We start from the raw sequence: 23163 nt of genomic DNA, 5'->3' as shown, positions 1-23163 counted from the left end.
CGCGCAGGCGCGACGGCTCGCGCAGGCCGCGGCCGTGGCTCCGACCCCTTCTCTCTGCCCTGCCACCGTACGGGCGGCGGCGGCCGCGGCCGGGCCTGGGCTCGGACGGGGCTGCGCGGGGCGTTCCAGCGGCAGCACCGCGAGAGGCCACAGTAGAGAGCGAGGCTGCCCTGTGTGTGGAGGCGGCGGGAGGGATGGAAGGAGGGGCGGCGCGGGGGCTGGGGTGAGCCCGCCCCCCGCCATCGTTCCCCGGGGCCGGGGCGACGCGGGCCCCTGCGCGGAGGGCCGGGAGACCCCTCGCGCGCCCCCGGCCACGGCTGAGGGGCGGCGGAGGCGCCCGCGGCCTCGCGGGCCCGGGAGTCCGGGGATCCGTCCGCAGGGGCTGCCCCTGGGCGGCGCTCGCTTTGGGGGCCAGAGGAGCCGCCGGTTCCTCGCTGCCCGGCAGGGATTGGCTGTGATTTCTGCTCCCCTTTTGGGAACTGGGGAAACCCGAAAAGAGCTCTTCTCCTTTCTGCTCCCCCGCCTCACCCCCCCGCGCTGCCTCGGGAAAGCTCTCGTGGCTCTCTCGGTTGGGGTTTGGGAGGCAGTACTGCTTGCCCTTCCTTCTGTTCCTTGCCCCTGTTTTTTCAAGCAAAGCAGGAATGCCTGTCCTTCCCTTTCTTAGGCAAGGTTGTTTTTCTTTACTGCTGTGCTAAAAGGGTAGTGAAATACAACATGGTTATGACATGCTAGTTTTAGAGGGGATCCTGGAGGGACTGGCTTAGATTGGACAGTCCTTGTCCACATGCACCGTCTGGATTCGTGCATGATGTGAATAGAAAGTGAGCGAGGAGGGGAGAAAAACTCTACTCTGGTACAGCAGGAAGGTTAGAAAGATGTCAGTGTGATTCTTATGGAAAGCAATCTTGAATCTTTAACGTGAAGACAAAATGTTTTGTTAATTATTTTTTTTTTCCCCCTGAGGAAAGTAGACACTGATTGATTCTCTTAAAAAGCTCATTAGTGTGCATTCTGGATGTCTTCACTGAAAAACTCTCTCAATGGAGTCATCCATTTAGCTGTGTCACAGTGAGGAGAGAAAGCTTGAGTGCTGTGTAATTCAGTAATTTGAACATTTCACATAGTTTTCTGCAACAACTGCAAGCAGCTGAGGTGTTTAAAATCAGTCTCTTAAAAACTGGACACCTTCAAGCAGAATGGAGACCACCTGGACAAAAAAAAGTGCAGTTAAATGCTTTCCTGCCACCTTTTCATAGTTGCTGATAGCAGATTTTTGTGAGTGGGGCTGGTAAATAAAGCACGTGCGGCTCATTTACCTGCACAAAGATGTGTTCAATCTGTTGAAAGGCCACAGGAGCTCAGGTGTGTCCACCTAAACGTGTATCTTCAGGAATTACAGATGAGGTTCAGTTCTTACTGTTGACAGTTTCTAAGTAGCTTACACTATAATGCTGAAGAGGCAAAACCAGAGCCCAGCTCTGATGTTTAAACAACATGAGGTGGTAGCTAAATGAACTCTTAAGTTAAACCACTCGTAGATACATTGTCTGTATCCCGTATTTGTCCATTACAGTAAATTTACCTGGAGCTGTAGCAAGTCTGGGGTGAGAGGGGCACTGTCTTCATGTATAACTCATTTCATAAAACATGAGGGAGGCATCAGAAAAGTAGCCTCTTCCTGTCCACATGTGACATAAGCATGTCACAACAGTCTTATCCCCTCCCTGTCAGGAGCAGGTACAACCCTTTTCAAAGGTGAGCATTTCATACCCTGAGTGACGTGAGCAGCTGCCAACCTTTGAGAACCAGAGAGGGGCTGTGCATGTTCTCTGGGATTTGCTTGTTCTCTGCCTCCATCCTGGATGTCTTGTGCCTCTCTGCTCCAGTTTGCTTCCAGCTGAGCTGAAAGAGGAGAGCTGGAAAGCCCAGTTTTATGTGGATGAGGGGAACCTACTTTTTCTCTCTGGTTAGCAGTGAATCATCTAAAAATCAGATTATGGATGCTTGAAATTGGCTGTGTGGGCAAGAGAGAGGAGTGCTGGGTAGGGTACGCCCATGGGGTGGGAGGGAGGAGCCAGTAATGTTCTGCAGGACTGGTCTGTGTGTACTAAATCATTGTCTTGGAGCTCTGGGCATTAGGCACTTGTGTAATAATCAGGTGGGCTGCATAAATATGATTTAGGCTTTCCAGCACAAAAAGCACAGTCTTAAGCAGAAATGAGGGCAGACGGTATTTTTAAGTGGTTGTACATTTCTGATGCGTTTCCTTCTTGCCCAGTTTGGTGGCTCTTCCTGTGGGAAAGTGGCATTACTCCTCCTTCCCTCTTGGTAGTCTATTGTAGTGCTATCTGATCTGTCTTTGCAGACACGCTGCTTAACACCACAGAGGCCTCAGCCTTAAGCTGAAAGACGGACTTCTCAGTTTTTGTACTGTTTAATCAGTCAAAGTTTATTTTCTTTAACTTAACCTGTGTCTTTAAGATGGATACCATGCACATGGAAGGAGACCGTTGGGGAAGAGGAGTGTTCTGGAAAGGAACACATTACTGTTAGGAATTTCTATGTGCAGTTAACAAAATCTAGAAAAAATTTACTTCTGTTGTGAAATTAAAACTCTTGTTCAAGATTTGTTTAAGCTGAACTTCAAATTCTACAATACGCGGAAGTGTAGATCTGATTATGGTTTATCATTTATGGATAAAACAAGGATTTTTTTTGTTTGGTATATTTTTTAAGATGTTCTGAAGTGAAAAATTGATTTGAGTTGTATAATTCTAAGAAAGTGTGACTATAAATGTGTTTTTTTTCTGATGCAGCTTACTGTTTTCTGGCACTGGTAGTGCATGGCGGCTTATCCTAACTGTCCAATAATCCAGCATCAGTAAGACACGCAAGGTAATGATAGATGTCTGGTTTTGGGAAGGAGGTGAAAGGAAACCTGTGGATCAATACTGTTTTATTTTTTAATACTTAAATTAAAAAAAAAAATCCCAGCAACCAACCAACTTGTGCAAAACTCTGTGCTTTTAAAACTCATTTAAAGTTAATTAGAATGGGTTGATGTGCCTGCAGTCAAGACTCCCATGCTGCAAAACATGAATAATGTATTGGTGAGCATTAACAGTATTATAAACTTCACTTTTTCATCATAGTGCCTCAGCAGCAACGTAGCTGTGTTAATTGCATGTCCCTCTTCTCTGCAATTAGACTGTATCCACCTACCTCTTGTTAGGTGTGATGAGGAGAGTGAGTTTTGTTCAGTAATTGCTTGTATCTTTTGGGACTAAACAAAGGGATTTGCATGAAATCTTTGCTTTATGTTAAGTTAATTACCAGAACCCCCAGAAATTTAATTGCAATCTAGAGATACTGTCAAAACATTGCCATTGAAATAGTAGAGTTAAATATATATATATATATATATATATATATGTGCATCAAGGAATTATGTATTAAAGGCTTTAACTGAGTGTCTTGTTTCTCTGGTAGGAGAGAATTAATGTTCAATGCAGTACTGTAAAAATAGACTAACCAAAGCAAAATTAATTTTTCTCATAAGACACTGTGTTATAACATCCTTAAAAGTAAGAGAGAAATACCTGGATATCTCTAAGAAGAAATCTTTTTGCACAAGAGAATAAACAGTAGGTTTGCCTATATGTGGCTTTAGAAATCGTAATTTTGATGTATAGGGCTGCTTACTTTTTAACATCTTCAGTAATTGCACTTCAGATGTTAAGATAACTGCTTCTTTAATTGCTCCTCATTCCAGATCTATTGTTTTGGCACTGTCCAGAACAGTGAAGCAAGGAGGGGACATTTGAGTAACTACGTGGATCTCTTTTTTTTTTTTTTTTCCCCGTTCCTCTTCTCATAACTTCACTGTAGCTTCTGGTTTTTAAATGAGAGATGCCTCATATAAAGTGATGATTTTTAAATTGTCTCGTATAAAGTGCTAAAGGTGTAACTCTGAAGTATATGCAGTGTGCTGCTGGGACACAAGATGCCTTTGTTTCACTTCGTTTAGGTTAGAGCAGTTGTCTACCTCTTAAAACACTGAGAGTAACCAAGTGTTCTGACCAGGAGTCAGCCCAATGAGTAGTTAATGTGTGGTCTGTTGAGCAGCTTTTAAAAGTCTAAAATCTTGGTTAAAATATCTCAGTCAAAATCTTTAAAAATGAAAAATTGTGTATCTTCCTTTCTGATGAGAAACCCTCAGTGAGTTCTGATCATCCATATCATAAACCAAATGTTTAGCTCTTCATTTATTTGTTCAAGAAATAATACACGATTCAGCTTGATCCCCTTAGGAAAGCCAACTTACAACCTATAATCTTTGAAATAAGTTACTTTTTCCAGCAGTCTTTTCTTTAATGAATAAAAAAAAAAGCGCTTTGTCCATTACCATAATTACAGGGCATGTAAAAATAATCAAGTACAGTGATAATGTAAAGCTTCAGAACTGTCATCAGATAGATCTAAATAACAGTTTAGTTTTCTGAAATGTTTTTAATGTTTTGTTGCTAACAGGTCAGCAGGCAATAAAGAATCCACCATGAATGGGCAGCTGGACTTAAGCGGGAAGCTGATCATCAAGGCTCAGCTTGGGGAAGATATTAGGAGAATCCCTATTCACAATGAAGATATCACCTATGATGAATTGGTGCTAATGATGCAAAGAGTTTTTAGAGGAAAACTTCTGAGCAATGATGAAGTCACAATAAAATATAAAGATGAAGGTAAGGTTTAATTACTGCTGTTGAGGTTTAATTACAGTTGCTCTGATATGATTTCTCTATGGACAGAAGCTTTGAAATTCACCTTTCAGAATTGTCCAGTATCATGGGCAAAGGAAAAGGATTTCTTGTGAAATCTTTTTAATCAGGCAATAGAAACTGTATCCCTTGTTATGCTGCCTTAACAGCATTCCCTCTATTTTTTTTCTGAAATGTTTCCTTCTGTTTTGTCTCTGAAAGTTCATCTTTTGCTGTTGCAGACAGTTGATGCTATTGCAGGTGTTCTCTTCTGTTCACTCATTTAACCAATTTTTTTGAGTGGGTTTGAAGGTGATTGAAGAATAAACATGTATGACGTAATGCAAGCTCTTACAAGACTTTAAAAACTTGATCTATTGGGTAATAATTCTTGATTATGTTTTTCTCCATCACTAAAGATTAGAAAAAAAGTTTTAATTTAACCTGAAATGCGTATTAAAAGTAATCTTTCCTCTGACCATTTGAATCTGTTGGACATTGGTTGTTTCAAGGAAAATATTGTTCATTAGTATTGATCAAGCACAACCTTAAGAAAGAAGGTTTCCACAGAATGAAAAGGGCCCTATTTGAGGTGAATACAGAGACAGTTGTGCTCAGAGGGTTTTTCCTCTTTGAATGTCATAGTGGGGCATGGGTAAGTTACTTAATTTGGGACAGAGGGATAGTGTTCATAAAATGAAACTCAGAATGAAGTGATAAAATCCAAAGTCTCTTAGATCAAGGCTGATAATTATGCTGTTGCATAGCCAAAAGTGCTGTTACTGAAGCATTCAGGTTCGTTTTTCTTGATGGCACTAGGAAACTAGTTGTGTGTGGTACCTAGAACGTCAAATAACTGTTGTTCATATATCTAGGCAGTAAAATTTCACTTTGAGTGACCCTGAGACAGTTTTTTCAAGTTCATGAAGCTTTTGAGAAGCTGCTTATCAAAACTGATAAGCAGTGAAGGGCTAATATTTTGTGTCTTAATCTGTAGTGGGAGGGAGCTCAGTGGATTTGCGATGGTTTAGTTTTTCTTATTATCATATAATTGTTTTTTTTTCTTTCTGGAGTGAGAAAGGTGAAAGGAGATTGATGGATGCTTTTTCATTAAGTTAAAGCTACTAGTCCCTTTTTTTTGCATTCTTACTTGTTCTTTAAGTATAGTCCTCTAGGGTTTTTTGTGTATGCTACTATGTCTGTCTTTATTTTGAATAAGGTAATGGTGTATGATGGAGACAGTAATTATGGTTTCATTCTTTGGTTGTCTCTTACAGTCTAGAGACCTTCTACTTTTAATTCTAGCTTTCTTTGTCTCAGAATTGTATTGGGTTTGCATGGCCAGGTTTTGGTAATGGGAGGGCTACAGAGGTAGCTTCTGTTGGAAGCTGGCTCCAGGAGGGACATGCCATTGGCCAAGGCTGAGCCAATCAGGAATGATAGTAATGCCTCTGTGATAACATATTTAAGAAGGAAAAAAATGTTATGGTGCAAATGTAATTGGAGCCAGAGAAGAGTGGAGTGAGAATATGTGGGAGGAACAACTCTGCAGACACCAAGGTCAGTGCAGAAGGAGGGGCAGGAGGTGCTCCAGGCACCAGAGCAGAGATTCCCCTGCAGCCCTTGGTGCAGACCATGGTGGAGCAGCTGTGGCCCTGCAGCACATGGAGGTCCACAGGAGTGCAGAGACCCACCTGTAGCCCACGGAGGAGCCCCACGCTGGAGCAGGTGGATGTTGGAAAGGAAGCTGTGAATCTGTGGGAAGCCTATGATGGAGCAGGCTCCTGGCAGGGAACTGCGGACCTGTGGAGAAAGGAGCCCATGCTAGAGCAAGTTTTCCTGGTGGGACTTGAGACCCTGTGGGGAACCCATGTTGGAGCAGGCTGTTCTTGAAGGACTGCTGCCTGTGGAAAAGCGACTCATGCTGGAGCAGTTCGTGAAGAGCTGTTGCCCACAGGATGGACTCACACTGGAGAAGTTCACGGAGGACTGTCTCCCGTGGGAGAGATCCCACACTGGAGCAGGGAAGGACTCTTCTCCCTGAGCAGAGGCAGAAACCGTAGCCTTCATTCCCTGTCTCCCTGTGCTGCTGGTGGGGGAAGAGGTAGAGCCCAGGAAGGAGGGAGGGTTGGGGAAAGGGTGTTTTACTTCTCACTATCCTGCTCTGATTTTGACTGGTAATAAATTAAATTTATTTCCCCAAGTTGAGTCTCTTTTACCTCTGATGGTAATCGACTTGTGATCTCTCCCTGTCTTTATCTCATATTTTGTCCTTTCATTATATTTTCTCTTCCCTGTCCAGTTGCAGAGGGAAGTGATAGAGTGGCTTTGGTGGGTACCTGGCATCCAGCAAGGGTCAACCCACCACACAGAATGTACTACTACTCCTCTGTGATGTGAAACTTCAGTGTATGTTATCCTAGCTAATTATCACTACTAAAAACATGTAAATGTTGCTAATGTAAGAGGAAGTTGCAAATGATCAAGGCTTCAGTTTGCTTGTCATATAAAAATGGTGGTATTCTTGACTTCGTTTCAATGAAGCTATGATTCTTCTTTAAATCTCTTTCAGTCATTAGATGGATTGGAATATATACATTTTAGCTATTTCTGTTTTATGGTGTATCCCTCCAGACCTGGAGAAACACTAGTTATGAGGAGATACCTTCATAACACTGTTAGGAGGAGATACCTTCAGAATTTCCACTACTTCTACAGCCTCCATCTGTGTCTTCTCAGTGTTGATGTGCACACTCTGAGCATGCAGAAGAATGCTTTGTCTATCCCTCCTGGCTTTGTTTCTTGTTGCTGTAGCCCGTGAAGCTAGGGATCACCAGGCTTGGATAAGGGATTTGCTGCTTAAAATTTCTACAAAGTGCAGTAGCTTAATATCTTCATCAGATTCTCATGATCCTTGAATCTAATACATTTTGGTTTTTTCCCAAACTTATATATGTATGTATATATATATATATATAAATAATACATATATCTACTTTTATGTAACTGAAGAAGTTAGGAATCTTTAAAGCCCAGTCCTTCCTTCTGTCTCTTGATTTGTGGACTGAGTCAGATTGCATATTCCTAAGTTATATTTAGGTTATGTGATGCTTTAATTTATTACCAGAAAAAAGAAGTTTCAGTTTGAATACTGCCTTGTGAAGTCAAGATTTATGTTCAGGCTGGGTGTCCTTCAAACTCCTGAGCAGGAAATTGCTCTGTGAGATGTGAAACAGTTTTCATGTCCTACTTAAAGTTCTTGAACATGTAGTAAAACCCAATGTCAGCAGAAAAACCCCAACCCCAAACAAACTGATGAGGACTGCCAGCAGTGAATTTGTATGAATCAAGGAGTAAAACTGCATCTTAAGCACACCATGTTATTGAGTTACATATGCTAAAAAAGCCCCTATGGAACCGATAATAGAAACTTTACTGGTTTTTTTGAAGTTATGCTTGAATTTAAAACTGGACTGTGTAATGTGGTGTTGGCCTTTTTGCTCTTGTTCTTCATTACTTTATAGTAGAAGTTGATGTCTTTGTGTCAGAGCCAATAATGGCTTATTAACTCCTGGATTTATTCAAGGTGGTGTGCTTAGTCAGTAATATCTGCCTTTGGTAAATTTACCAAAATGAAGGAAAACTATATTTGATACAGGGTTCTTTTGAAAAATGGGATAAATAAATAAATATAGGGGTAGATAAAGCCAGTAGATGACAAAGCATAGTCAATAAGGAAAGATATCTGGCAAGGCCAAGGATTGAGGCAGATTTCTAATGTCTTAAACATTTCTAATTTCTTCTAATTTCTAATGTAATAAAAATTGGAATTCATCATGGTGATGCAGGATAATGCTAAAATACTTTGCAGTCCAATGGTTAGTTACAGGAGTCACTAGTTTATATGAATGATTAAAAAAAATTATAATTGGCATAGCAGGGAATATTTAGCATAGATGGGAAATTGTAGAGAGGGAAAGCTATGTCCCTTATAAAACAAGAAAGGTAAGTTCTTAAAATAACATGGCTAGAGAAAAAAGTCTATTTTACTTTCCAATAGAAAATAAACATTGTGTAATCCTATTTATGTTATGGGAACAGGAATTAAGCTTCATTGACATTCCTTAAGACGAAAAGTCTATTTGCTAAATCTAATATACTTTAATTGTTAGACTTTTCATAAGGTATATGTCAAGCCATAGAATCGTAGTATATGCTTTACTTGGATTATAACTGTCAGTGGCTGTCAATAGGAATCACAGAACTGACTTTATGCATCTGACAAGATTCTGTACTTCTCAGCCTTTTTTTTCTGTTAACAATTTAAAACAGAAAATTTAATTATCATTATTAATGCCTTTGACACAAAGGTTAAAGTAGGTGAGGGAGAATAAGATGGAATGATCCCAGTTCTTTTGGGTGACATTAATCCATGTAAACCATGTTGTACATTTTCATTTCACTCTGCAGATAGACTGTTTAGAACATGCATCTTTGTTCAGGCAGTGAATCTGAGCATTGGCTGGTATGACAGACAAGCATCATAGGATGGTCTGCCAATGTTATGGGTTGCCAAGAGAAGTAATTATCGTTTAGTGTGTTACCAGCAGAATAAGGAATAGAAGGGCTTTGTGTTAAGACACCAGTGGATTTTGGTATCACTGAAAAGCTGGAGGAAGTGTTTGAGTTGGAGGGAATGTACATCTCACCCTCCCTTAATGCCAAAGAAAAAAATCTGTTTATGAAAGGTTGGGGTCTGATTGTCTCTCTTATTATGGCTCACAGTGGCAAATGGGGACACTGTGATCCTCCCCTTCCTGACACTGGTGAGGCTGCACCAGGAGGTCTGTGCTCTGTTTTGCTGCCAGGAAAGAAAGACTTGGAAAAGCTGGAGAGGGTCTGGCAGGGTGTGGTGAGGACAGTGAGGGACTTTGTGCAGGTGGCCTGCAGGGAGCATGGGAGGGAGCTGGGCTTGTTCACTGTGCTGAAGAGGAGACTGAGGGCAGAGCTAACAGCAGCCTCCAGCTGAGTGGGAGTTGCAAAGACCATTGAATCTGAACTGTTTTCATACACCAGATGGCAGCAGCCATAAACTGCAGTTAAAGAGGTTGAGTGTGAGTTTTGGCCAGGAGGGCAGTGTGTCACTGGAGCAGGTTGCCTACTGGGGTTTTGGAACCTTCATTTCTGGAGGCTTTCCAGTGTCTATTCAGAGAATCCATGACTGATATTGCTATCGACTGATGTCTTTTGAGATTGTGAAAGCACAAACAGGACATAGGATATAAAAAAACCTTTGGAGACAGCAATATTTCTTTCAGGAAAACTTGAAAATTATTTTATATGCCGTCAGTATATTAGTATTGGTAATTTTATTTTGTTAGAAAGCAACTTCTTTGAAGAGTGACAGGCATTGTTAGGTGCTATTAATAGTACTATACTCGAGCAAACCTTCCATTGGAGAGGTGTTACTTGTAGTCGGGTATGAAAAAATTAGAATATGTAATACTTCAAATTTTTAGATGTTTTCTACATGCTATCATGTGTTTTATGACTATTTGTACTGAAGCATTAATTTATTTGAAAACTTCAACCATAACTTGTGTTCAGTTTACCCTTTGTCACCACCGTGTAAGGAGTTTGTGCACACTCAGGGTTTTTAGGCAGTAATCTGTAATGAAGAGCATATTTCTGTGTCTGTCCATGGAGCCTCCTCGTAACAGTGTTTTGGAGAGGACCATTGGTAGCCTGGATTCAGCTTTGTTCCAATCTCTGTGTTGTTTCTATAAGGCTGTTGCTTTTCAGGGTGAAGCTGCACAAGATGAACTTCACTCAGTTCCCGTCATCAAACCGTTCTGGGCGGAAGTGATCCTGCTATTCCTTCTGCTAGTACACATTTTCCTGATAATGCACTCCCACTCTTTCCTTTGCACTGCTTAGTTTGGGCTCATTTAAGCTATTAATTTGTTAAATGTGTTAGAACAGTAGAAAATCTGTCCTGCCAAAGAGAATAGTCTTATTTGTGATTTTGTTGAGTAAGCAAAGATGTGTTGTGAGTTGTCTTGACTCAGATTAAAAATTGTGAGAGACCAGACTTAGTGGGAACTTGGTATCTCTTTTCTGTATTAATAGGATTAAGGGTGTTGGGTGTTTTGTGCAGAGCCCTGTGTATCTTAAGAATAAATGATACCATACAGTTCTAATATAGTTCCTGTGACTGATGGCAATGTGCAAATTCATTAGGATGCATTGGGGTGGGAGTTCCTCTGAAATCTGACATGCAAGAAATTAATGTGTAAGAATTGTGTAAAATTCCTGTTGGAGAGAAAAGTTTTCTTCTGACTGCTCTGACATCTTCATTGCTATTTGTGTGTTAAAGCTGATAGGTATATTTATTATTCACTTTGCATAGGAACTTTATTATCATTCTCTTGTTGAAAAACAATCTTTCACCTCAGTGTTCTGAATGCAACCTGAGGAAGTGTCACTTGAAATTTTCCCTTTGTGTGTCTTGTTTTTTAAAAATTGAGTTGGGATCAGCTTGTACCATCTATCTGAGTCTCCTATCTGTTCATGAACAGCACAGTTTTGGAGCCACTTGAAGTAGGCATATAACTTCTGACTGGCAGCATCATTCTTTCTGGACTTTGTGAACTCAGCTCTGGTGTTTCATCCTGTATGTAAACATGAAAGCATGAACTATGTAGAACTTGCAAAGGGATAGTGTCAGAATGCCTTTTGGAGCTACTTCTGTGCATGATTTCCCTGCACAGTGATTCTTGCAGTAAAACAATAAACTTTTTTCCTAGTGACTTCACAGTCAGATAGGGAAAGTTATTTTTGAGTAATGAAGGAACACTTGTGTCCTAGTGTGACGTTCAGTAGTCATAGGCTTTGATTTTAATTTAACTTTTTTTATTTTGATATAACTTTTTTATTTTTTCTTATGTTCTTTTCAGATGGAGATCTTATAACAATTTTTGATAGCTCAGATCTTTCCTTTGCAATTCAATGCAGTAGGATACTTAAGCTGACATTGTTTGGTAAGTACAGAAGATTGTATTTTTCTTTTTATTCTACAGTAATGTTTATTAAAATTCAAGCAGTGAGCTTCACTGAAAGGTACAAAAAACTTCCAGTTCATCACCTCAGGAGGTGAAACAAATGCAATCAATAAGTTAAAAACACTGAATTAATACATTATATCTATTTTCTCTTGATGTTTTTCATGGGATGTCTGAATTTTTGGAAACTGAAACTATTTCTTTTTATAAGATTGCTCAAAGTATTTGCCATACATACATATACATGTGCTCAGTGTTTTTTTCTTAGTGTTATTTTCCATGTTACCTTCTACTCTCTAGCATTTGTGGAGTTTTCTTCACAGATGCACAAGAATTTGAAGATGGTCATTGTCTCACAGTGTTACTAGGACACTGCTAAAAACTCACATTAATTGCTTAAAGTTGAATAGATTTTAACATTTATCCTTTGGCCTTTATTTTCAAGCTACTATAGGTAACTTAGCACTTAACTTGAACACTGACCTTATTCGTGAATTGCACCAGTGTTGTGTATGCTGCAATAGTTCCAAAGGGACAGCTTTCCACAACCACTGTATTATTTTCATGAAAATGAGTAAAAAACATAGAAACTTGCTGTGGACTTTGCTCTGGTACTGTAGATTTTGCTGAACTGTGATTATATTAATGGAACAGTAAGCTCTAGAATGGGTTCAGTCTGTGTTGATTAAACTTTGTCACTTTAAACTCCACAAAGGATGATGATGCTACAAGCAAGTAGAAGTTGGAAGTTATTCCATTTTTTTTTTTTTTAGTTTTCAACTGAATGTCAAAATGTTACTTGCAGTCTTAAGTTCATCTAATTGCTGTTTTGCAGTGAATGGACAACCAAGACCTCTAGAGTCTAATCAGGTGAAATACCTGCGCCGAGAGCTGATAGAACTTCGCAATAAAGTCAATCGTTTACTGGACTGTTTAGAACCGCCCGCGGAACCAGGGCTTTCCACTAGTCTGCCTGAAAGTGGTAGGAAGCCTGGCAAAGAATTGTTTGGTTTGATTTGTGGAGTTGTGTGCTGTTTAACAAAGTGAAAAATGGAGGCTTGAATACCGGTTGAGATAATTCTTAATTGTTGCTTCTTGGCTCAGAACTTAATTTTTGATGCTTCAGTTATTTCATAGGCGGAATTTTCATTCGAGTTATCTGGACTAAAGCACTAAACTAACTTAGGAATAAAACTTCAGGGTCCAAGGTTTTGTTGCAATTTATGAAAATGCTGTTAACTAACACATGTAAACCACAACAATGTCTCAAGCAGTCTTTTAGCTGAATTAATAGTTTGTTGTTGCTGAAAAGTTCTTGCTCCCAGTTGAGTAGTCCCACTGCTTACTTTGGGCTAGCTCTGGTGCTTATCTTTTGTCGCTAAGCAAGTTTGATTCGCTAAAACAGTAGAAAGTGAATTCAGCAAAAATTATATCCACTTCTTTTGCCAGGTTAGGAAATTGAATCCACACATTTTGAGCTCAGACCAGCATCAGAGCTGTCTCAGGGTAAGCAGCAGGTAGGAGTGGGAAAGGATAATTGGGGGAGGGCAAAATAGGAAAGAAATTCTTAACCTCAGTTTTGAGGTATTGATCTCCTAGCTTAGGGCTGTTCAGCTGTAAACATTATACTTCTGTGTGCTTAACTACAGGTTTTGGGTAAGTTGGACACAGAAAATAATGACACAAAGTCAAGAAGTGCAGTGCTCTGAGTAAAGAAGTGAAACAAGAACATCAGCCTTCCTTTTAGGAAATGCTGCTTTTGTATTTTACACTTTGAAATTTTACTGGTTTTGTTGTTTAAAAAAAGTCCAGCCCTGTTCCTTCATTATATGCAATTACTGATTTCGGTGGAATACCATGGATTCTGGTTATAAATTATTTGGAAGGAGGTTAGTGTGGTGATCTTACAGTGTAAACAAAACTAGCCAGTCTGTATCCTATCTGCACTTGTTGGTTTTTAAGAGAAAATGCAGCACTCTGTTAGGTGTGGCGTTTCTGAGTGATTCAGATACATGTATGATCACCCATCAGGAAGAATTATTGGAGAAAGGTAGAGCACAAAGCAGAAACTGCAGTTGATAAAAACCACTGTAATAAACTGGAACCTATCCTACACGTTTTCTTAATTGAATTCTTTGTAGGCAAGTTGTATCAGAACAATTTGTTCGAAGCAGGAGCCTTGTGCCTTTGAGTTTCAGACCAGGTGATATATGATATTGATACTCCACAGTATTAGTGTATCTTTAAGTAACTGTGCAATGAAACCTATGCTTTGTGATTCATCACCGATTCAGATACATCAGTGGTTCATCACTGTTACCCTAACCTGAGCATTTCAACAGTTACAACATTTAACCACCCCCCAAATATACAACCTTACAGTTGCTGCAGTGCAGTATATATGTAGCATGGTGTTTCAGTTCTTTAGAGCTAATAACTGGGCTTTCTGTTTTGTAGATGCTGTAGATGGTAGGGAAGAAAAGGCTGCTGCTGCTGATGCTAATGTGAAGCCATCCACTCAAGTTATAGCAGCGAGCATGTCTGCCTTCGACCCGCTGAAGAACCAGGATGAGATCAGCAAGAACGTCATGTCAGCGTTTGGCCTGACGGACGATCAGGTGTCAGGTAAGGATGATACGGCTTATGAAGAGAAAACCTACCCCTGTTCATAATCAAGGACTCAAATTTTGGTTTGTAACAGAGCATTTGTACTTTGGACATATTAAGCTGTGTTCACTATTTCTTTTCAGAATTCTGCAGGTTGCTGTGTTAAGGTGTTGTAACTGTGTTTTCTAACTTTTGTATACAAAATGTTGAAATCTTGATGTTTTTAGCATTGTGTTTTAGCTTGGAGTAGAAAATGGCTTAAGATTTTTTTGAGTGGTCTCTTCCTCCATGGCACATTTGAGTATTGTCACAGCATGGTTATTTCACAGACCAGATAAAAGTTTGATGGTACTTAAAAACTTTCAGTAGGCTATCTGAACAAGTAAGCAATAGAATATGAAGTACAACTAGCAGAAAATTTGATCTAATTTTTGAAGGAGTGGTTTTATCCATGTCAATTAGTGCTTTGATCAGTGATACTTCATTATTTGTGTCTCCATAATTCTTCTGATAGAGTGAACTGACTTGACCATGCTTTGAATGTACAAAGAATTCCACAGAGGACCATTTAAGCATGATATAAGAATCCCATTTCTAAGGCTATAATTCTACAGTTGTGTATATAAAGGCAAATCCTGAAGTAGGCAGATTTGATTAATTTCCCCACTAACTAGGGTAACATGAAAACACAATTAAGGGCTTGTTGGATGCATATTTATATTGTGTAAATATAGCATTCTTAAAATTGTGAGTGAATTGGCAGCAATTCTAATACTTGTGCTTAACTTTAAGTATGTATTTGAAAGTAGTGTCTCACAGCATTCATATAGTTAAGAGCTGGAAAGATCCAGGTTTAAGCTCCCCTATTTCCAATGAAATATTTTGCATTTAATTGTAGTATATTATACTTGGTCACATGCATGTTTCAGAACTTCTCACTAACATAGAGAAAATCTGAATTCCCTGTTTCCATGCTGTCTTTGGGTGCCAGCTGGAATATTTTCTGAATTAGCAAAGCAGACAATTGCTTTTAGATTGAAGCCTGCCATATCCTGTCTGCAAGTGTGATTAGCACCTTCTTTGAAGGTTTTCTGTTCACATGACATAGGACTGTTGGTAAAACACTTTGTTGCCCAGCCCATGTGGTTCACAGTAAAACACTAATACATTTGAATAGTTTCATGCAGCTTTTCACCTTTGCTCCAGATGAGAAAGAACAGGTTCATAAGTGCATGTTCTGTCCAAACATAGCAAGTCTTCAGTGTATGTGTGCAAGGTTAATACTTGAAGCTGTAGAAAAAATATGTTGTCATGAAGGGTTTTATCTCACAAATGGGTCAGTTTCCTCGGAAGGATGAAATCTGAGTGACCTAGAGACAGGGGAAAAATTTCTCCCACAAATATTTTCAAAGGAAATTTTAGATGTGAAAATATGTATTTAATTTTAGCTTAGGTATGACACTTGGACATAAATCTATGGATAACTGGAAAAAATGTTGAAAACATTGCAAGTGGCCTTGTATTAGACTTTCTTATTCAAACTCTCTGTTAATTTCACGTGCTGTATCTTGTTCTTGCTCCTCTAGGACCACCCAGTGCCCCTGCAGAAGAGCGATCGGGAACGCCGGACAGCATCGCTTCCTCCTCTTCTGCAGCCCACCCTCCTGGTGTGCAGGCACAGCAGCCCCCGTACCCCGGCACGCAGCCACAGACAGGGCAGGTGGAAGGTAGGCAGCCTGTGTTCCTGCTGTTTAAGATGTGAATGATGGTGTCTGATTCTGACTTTCAGTTAGTAGACCCAAAGTCGATACCAAATTACAAATCTATGTGTGCTGGCAGGCAGAACTCCTGTTCTTACATGCTGTTCCATGAAGAAACAGCAGATGGAGCAGTGACTCCACTTGAAAGGGCGGGTGGTGTAAATGACCAGAATTTTTATGGTACTGTTCTCTACTTGAATCTGTGCTCACTTTACTGTAAGACAGATGTATATACTCAGTGCTTTAAAGCTGTCTCATGATGTTCGTTTGTATCATACACTGTGTGTTGCTGTGTCGAGCTTTCACTCAACTGTTTGTTGACTTGTCTGCTATGAATTAAAAATGTTGTTTCCTCATCATTTCTACCTAACAGAATGCAGCTATTATTTTATTGCTTCTTTTTTATGTACTGCTTGGTGCTAGTCAGGTAAAACCTTGTAGCTATCTTTTATGCATGGTAGTTCCTGTGTAACTCTTGAGAGCTTCAGCTGGCTCTCCTTTAAAGCCCAAGGTCTTAACTCTGGTATCAGGTTAGTTTGCACTATGCCCTTTTACGTGTTATTTGACTTCTCAAAATTAAACTATTCAGAGGTTTGCTACATTTGGGCATCATTTTTTTCATTACTATTTTGTAAGAGCACTGAGCCTTCAGACCTACACAGTTCTGGATTTAACTGTCCATGGAATAACTTGCTTTGATATTTCTTCCCCCAAATAAAGAATAATATAAAGTTGTTTCTGTGCTAGTGTAGGCACAAGTTCCAGCCTTCTGCTGCCTTCTGTACTGACATAATGCTGAGACGTGTGAGAGGGTACTCACAGTATCCACATCACTTGGATTGTCTTGCCTGAAGGGCAAAAGTAATATTTTGATTGAGCAGAACATTTGAGCAACTGGTAGTTACATATAATATTTAAGCAGGCATGAATACTGTTGGTTGCAGTGGAGCTTATTGAACACTTCTTTTGCTGCCTCCAGCTTTTTATTTTTTTTATTTTTGCTCATTTCCCTAGGAATTAGTCAAGTGTTTTAACATAGCGAGAGACGTCTTTGTAGCTTAAGGATATAGCTGTTTGGCATTTATGTGTGGAACTTACAAAGAAGTGAAACACTTAAAAGCACTAGCAACACTAGATTGGAATCCTGCATGGCTGCAAACACCAGGAAAGGAGAAAAGAACTTATTTCCATAAAACTCCTCTTGGGATAGAAATTATCTAGGCTCATGCATTAGAGTAGATGTAGTGATTTTTCTAAACTTGGATTAGGGAAAAGTATAGTGCTTTTCTTCTTTTTTTAAACACTGAACTGTGTTACACCTTGGCCCAAGTCCTTTTTTTTTTTCACATAAAAGTGCAACAGTACTAATTATAAAGGTTTTGGTCTGTAGCTTATGTAGTTTAATATTTTAAGTATTGATCATATTTTCTTCACTCTGTGTACGAGAAAATACCAGTGGTAATCCAGGGCCTTGTGCTGTCCACACAGGACTGTTGTCCAGCCAGAACTTTGGATAAGTTTTGATGGTAATGTTTTCAGCAGGATTGGCTCACATAAATGGCACTGCTGATGCTGAGCAGGTTATTGTTAGAAACTAGTTTTGAAACTCGTTTTAAATTATTAGTTCACTGCTTAAAAAAAACCAAACACCCCAAGCTGTGCTTCCCCCCCACACCTTCCCAGTATTTTGAAGATATAAGTAAACTGGTGATGCCAGCCATGTGTCAATCATTCTGTCAGTCATATATCAGGGATTGTTTTTAATGGCATTCTTTGCCAATAAATGATGCTGTGATGATTATGATTGGTTATTGGGTTGTTATTTGTGAATACCAAGTTACCTCACTTCTGTGTGCTGATACTACTGAAGGGCTTGCCTCCCTTGCTACATTTTAAGCATTCACTAGTTTGAATTCGATCAGTACAAAAAAATGTTTCAGTGCAGCGCTGTCTCTTGTAGCTTGCCAGTGCTTTTCTACCACTATATTCAGTCTCTGAAAACACATGAGAACCAATTATGTACAGATGTGGACACTTTTTTAGTCTTTGCTGAAAATACTTATAAAATCTCATTCACATAAACACTTCATGATCTTCTAGAGAAAAGACTGTTGTGTGAATATACATAAATGGTCTTTTTTCTGTGTCAGGCTAAAATGTCTTTTTCAGTGCACAGGAACAATGGTAAATGCTGGCAGATCCTTGACTGCAATAGCACCGCTAAGTACAAAACCAGACACCGATGCTGTGGCTCATCTAGTTTTCAGAGTAAAAATCCAGTGAGGGGGAAAACTCTGTGTATTTGAGGACCCATAGGATCCCTGGCTGCAGTCATGGCTGTAAATTAAGAAAGTTTTCTTGAATGGCACTGGAACACCTCTCTGTTCCTCACTAATGCTTCAATCCTGGCAAAGACAGCGAGTCTTCTGAGAAAGCTTGGTAAACCTCCATGCTGTTTCTTTCACATCCCTTTACCTGGGCTTTCCAGTAGGTGCCAGTGTGGTCTCTGTGTTAGCCTGTAGGTAATTATCCTGAGACAGGCAGCCTGCTGGTTGTTCTCCCAGAACTTGCCCATAACAACTGAGTTTGAGAAACAGATCTTTTGTTTAACACCCTCATTGTCTCACAAGATTTGCATACCAAGTAATATTTTGAGTGATTGCACCAATATAAAGTATTCTGAACACCTTAGTGTGAAGTTAGAATACTGTTCCTTTCAGGTCCAAAAAACGCAGATAAAAGAAGAAATAAGGAGTTACTTTAAAGCAGTGTGCACAGGGGTCTCTGAGGACTTGGAGCAGACTTGCTTTTGTCTTGGTGCACCTCAGAAGATAGAGGTTGTGGTCTATTTATACAGTTTGTTGATCTTTGCAGAATGAATAATAGTACAGTAACACTTTATAATAGTAAAGTTTCCATGTCTGCTCCAGTTCAGCTAAGCTTTAGTTTTGGCAGTTAATTGGTTTTGTTCGTTGACTGTGCCTGTTACTAAATTGAAAAACAGCAGAAGCATAAAGCTTAAGCGGAGCCCATAGGTTGTCTAAACAAATATTCTGCCTCTTCTGGCCAAGAAATTGAAAACAGTGAATTTAGGAAAAATAAGCATTGCCTTGGACTACCTAAGCTTAAGAATGTATGGTTTTATTTTTCCTTCGGGTGTATACCCCTGGGTCTCTTCAGAAAACTTGGCGATGCTGAGAGGTGGCTGACTTATCTGGAAAATGTGGTCAGCATAAATAATGTACCACTCTGCTTACAGTACTTTGTTGCAGAAATGGCCTTAAAAACCTAATATAAACAGACAATCTGAGGACATGTTTAACTTTTGAAGTACTTAAATTTACAGTGTAAGTTCTGGAGCACTTATGAAGATGTTTAAAGATTCCTGGTCTGTTACCCACTAGAGTAGCACTAAGGTGCACAGCTTCTGGCATCCTCTGGAAATGTGAACTAGTAAGCCTCAGATACCAAATCTGTGGGAGATAGACAAACATCATTTAGCCTTCAGAACGGCATGGTTCAGAAACTGAAATCTGTACTTTGGTTTCAGTTGGAAATCAGGTAGAACACATACTCAGACTTCACTGTGTTGAGGTTTCCTAAAAAAGGTTTTTACGTGTTGTGAGAGGGTCTGTTTCTGTGAGTTTGAACTGTCAGGATATTGTTGGCTGTGTGTTTATAATACAGGTAGGGTACTGGGCTTCAATTAAATACGTTTTTAATCCCTAGGTCAGATGTATCAGCAGTACCAACAGCCTGGTTACCCTGCCCAGCAGCCGCAGGCTCAGCCCCAGCAGCAGTACGGCGTGCAGTACCCAGGTAAGCAGCTCTCTCGAACAGCAGTTTGGCTGCAGAACCCCCTGAAGTCCTGAGCCTGTGAGTTTTGGTTCCTGACCCTGTGGGGCAGGTCAGGGTACTAAGCTGCCCAGGTGCCTGTGTTCCTTATGGAAAGTAGCACAATTCAAAAGTGACCAGTAAGAGAACACTGTAGGTGTCTGTGTTGTTGAAGCATAGTCAGAGTTCTGGTATCTCAGTCCTACTTGATTGTGACCAAAAGCAAACTTCATTATCAATCAGCAGAATGCCTTATTAGAAGGGCAGGCAAAAGGAATCACCTGAAGGATGAGCAGCCTTCAGGATTAACTTCCACAGTCATGGGATTGTAGCAAGTGACTAAAACACCCCAGTTCAGCTTCCTTAGATACTGGAGGTATCTAAAGATGGCCTCTCTTTCTTCATCTAGAATGATCTCCATGTACAAAATTTAGTGGTGTGAACACTGTAGTTGTCATTTAGTAAAATCCCTGGCTGTTATAAATACTGTAAGTTTCAGAGAAACTTTGAAGTGGTAGATTTTTTTTTTGGTTGTTGATTTTGCTGATACCTCAGGTAAAGATGCCAGTAGACTTTTAGTGTGGTTTTTGTGCAATGATATTTGAACAGCTGTATACTCAAAATAAACTGGACTTCAGAACTTTCAGTTACTTGCTTTAGAAGCAGCTGGCATCTAATAAAGCATAGTAGGAATCACAATCCAGATAAAGTACAGGGATGAACACGTAAGAGCAGGTTGCATAACAAATTGCACGTTGCTTAATACTTCTAGAAAATGATACAAAGCATTTATCATTTCTTGTTTTAAAAATCTTCCTTAAATTAAACAAAAGACTCCCATTAAGTGACTCAGAGCCAGTGTGACCTTGTCATGGTACACAAGATATACAGTGGGAGCGCATCAGTTTTTATATAGATGAGAATATTTGCAGAGTTTACAAAGATGTTTAGCTTGGATTAGAACTTCAGAACACTTGAACTAAAGGTTGTTGCCTCAGCCCTTGTTCCTGTGCACTGTGTGCTGGTTGGTTTTGGTCTCTAAATGGTATCTTGTTCTCACCCACACATTTATAATTAGACAGTGACAGACTCGCTGAAGTCTAATTTCAGAAGAAGTAACAAGCCTGTTGGAAGTAGAAGAGTCTATCTGATTTTTTAGGCTTAAAAACTGAGTGGGAAAAAAAGGAGTTCTAATCTGCTTTCTAATCATCTAATCCATTATTTTACTGGAGATGTTCCTGTGAAAGCTGTAGTGCAATGTGAGTTCTACATTCTAACCAACATCATCAAGAATGAAACTCCACCAAAAACTGATTGGGGTGCCTCTGTTTCTCATAAGTTCTTTCACAATCAACCTAATCTGTCAGAAACAGTCTTTTTTTTGAGGTGACAGCAGCCTTTGAAAATGTTGAGTCATAGGATTTTTTTGTTTTGCTTTTGTTCCTGTGAGTATTGTCTCTTTTTGAACTCATGTCTCCCAAGAGCACAATCTCTTCCCACTCTTGTAGATCTACTAGGCAACAGTGTGGCTATTTATACATGGTAGTAAAAATGGACCCTTCAGAGGTTTGTCTCTCTCATGAGTAAATTTTGATCCCAGTTTCAAGGTGAGTTTACTCCAGTGCATTCTTACCCTTACTCTTTCTGTTTAGGGCTGTGCACTTTTAATAATTTGTGTGTCTGGTGTTTAATGCTGACAGGATTCCAGTCACTGGAGAGGTTTCATTGCAAGTAGCTGCAGGTGTGTTTCATGATGGATAAAAGTAGCTATTTCTTCATAAAAGGACTTTGTGCCATTTTAAAGTTTTCAAGAAGAGAAATTCCTTTTGGAAGCTGGTTTTATACACAAAAATCAAGTTTGTGACATGTTTATATTGAAGTTTTGTACTACAGTGTTCTGTTCTGCACAGTCTTTTCATATTTAATGCTAAAGAACTGAAAACACCTGTAATTTAACCAGAGGTATGACTTATATTAAACAGCGAGAGTATTTTCATGGCAGTAATTTGGAGGTTTTGTTTGGGAAAAGGTTGTATTTTGCCTTACTTGCCATTGAAGACTTTATTTTTCGTGTGATATGAAGTGAAAGACTATGTGTCTTTTTTTTTTTTTCGTTATTCCGTGTCAGTCACTATTTTATCCTAACTGTTGTCAGTGTGCTGTGCTGCCACGGTAGTGCACCAAAACCCAGGCCATGTGCTTATGTGTGAAAGGCAGGAAAACTTGTAGTTCACTCTTGGTTTGCGTTTTCTCCGCTTACTGCATTGTTTTGCATTCATCACTGTAAATATTAAAAAAAAACAAAAGCCTTTCTGCAGGCACCCACGGTTCTTTGCTGCCTCTCACCTCACCTCGCTCTCTGCCTTTCCAGCAGGCTACAGCCAGCAGCAGCCCCCGTCGCAGCAAGCTCAGCAGTTCCCGGCCTACAGCCAGGCGGCCCCGGCCCCGGCCGCCGCCTTCCCGGGACAGCCGCAGCAGCTGCCGGCACAGCAGGCCGCCCGCAGTACCCGTGGCGGCTACCCCGCGCAGCCCTACACCACGGCAGGCCTCCCAGCCCGCCTCCACAGGTCCAGCGGCGCCGGCACCTTCCAGCCGCGCCCCGGCTTCACCCCCCCCGCCCGGCCACAGCACCATGACCCCCCCGCCCAGCGGGCCCAACCCCTACGCCCGCACCCGTCCGCCCTTCGGCCCCCAGGGCTACACGCAGCCCGGACCCGGCTACCGGTAAGGAGGTGCCCCTGCAGCGGGCAAGTGACACGTGCGATTCCATCCCAACAGACTCCAGGATTTTTAATTGAGATTCCAAAACTGTAATGAGGTGAAACTATAGCTGTTAATTAAAATCTGCTGGGGGAAGGGAAATGACCAAATCTTTCCTGCTTTAAATTGTATCCGCTTCCTAGTTTAATTTGGGGCTGGGTGGTTTTTGGGAAACACTACTTAAATGTCTGTAAAGTGATTGACATTCTAGCTTGCCTTGTCTGAAGGATATGAAGATGCTAGTTGGAAGTTTAGCCCACTTACTGGGCTTGTTTTTACTAATACCATGATGTACTAAATTAGGTTCATTCTGGAGGTAAAACTAGATATGATGTATTATAAATTGTAATGCTCACATGGAAGAACTAATAAAAACCCTGAATCTAT

At 40.3% G+C, this 23163-nt stretch overlaps 1 protein-coding gene across 1 annotated transcript; it reads left to right on the top strand.

The window, feature by feature from the left end:
* The first annotated feature begins 37 nt into the window (after positions 1 to 37).
* TFG (trafficking from ER to golgi regulator) lies at positions 38 to 23163 on the top strand. The gene is given in 10 exon segments (XM_029960710.1): positions 38 to 152; positions 2817 to 2895; positions 4531 to 4739; positions 11711 to 11794; positions 12651 to 12797; positions 14273 to 14440; positions 16009 to 16149; positions 19912 to 20001; positions 22388 to 22557; positions 22559 to 23163. Coding segments are annotated over 8 exon segments (1170 nt in total). The 5' UTR covers positions 38 to 152; positions 2817 to 2895; positions 4531 to 4555; the 3' UTR covers positions 22745 to 23163.

The sequence above is a fragment of the Manacus vitellinus genome, unplaced genomic scaffold, assembly GCF_001715985.3.
Source record: "Manacus vitellinus isolate BGI_N305 unplaced genomic scaffold, ASM171598v3 scaffold_28_pilon, whole genome shotgun sequence".
Lineage (NCBI taxonomy): Eukaryota > Metazoa > Chordata > Aves > Passeriformes > Pipridae > Manacus > Manacus vitellinus.
The sequence above is the reverse complement of the archived record's forward strand: the minus strand, read 5'-3'. Positions and strand labels throughout refer to the sequence as shown.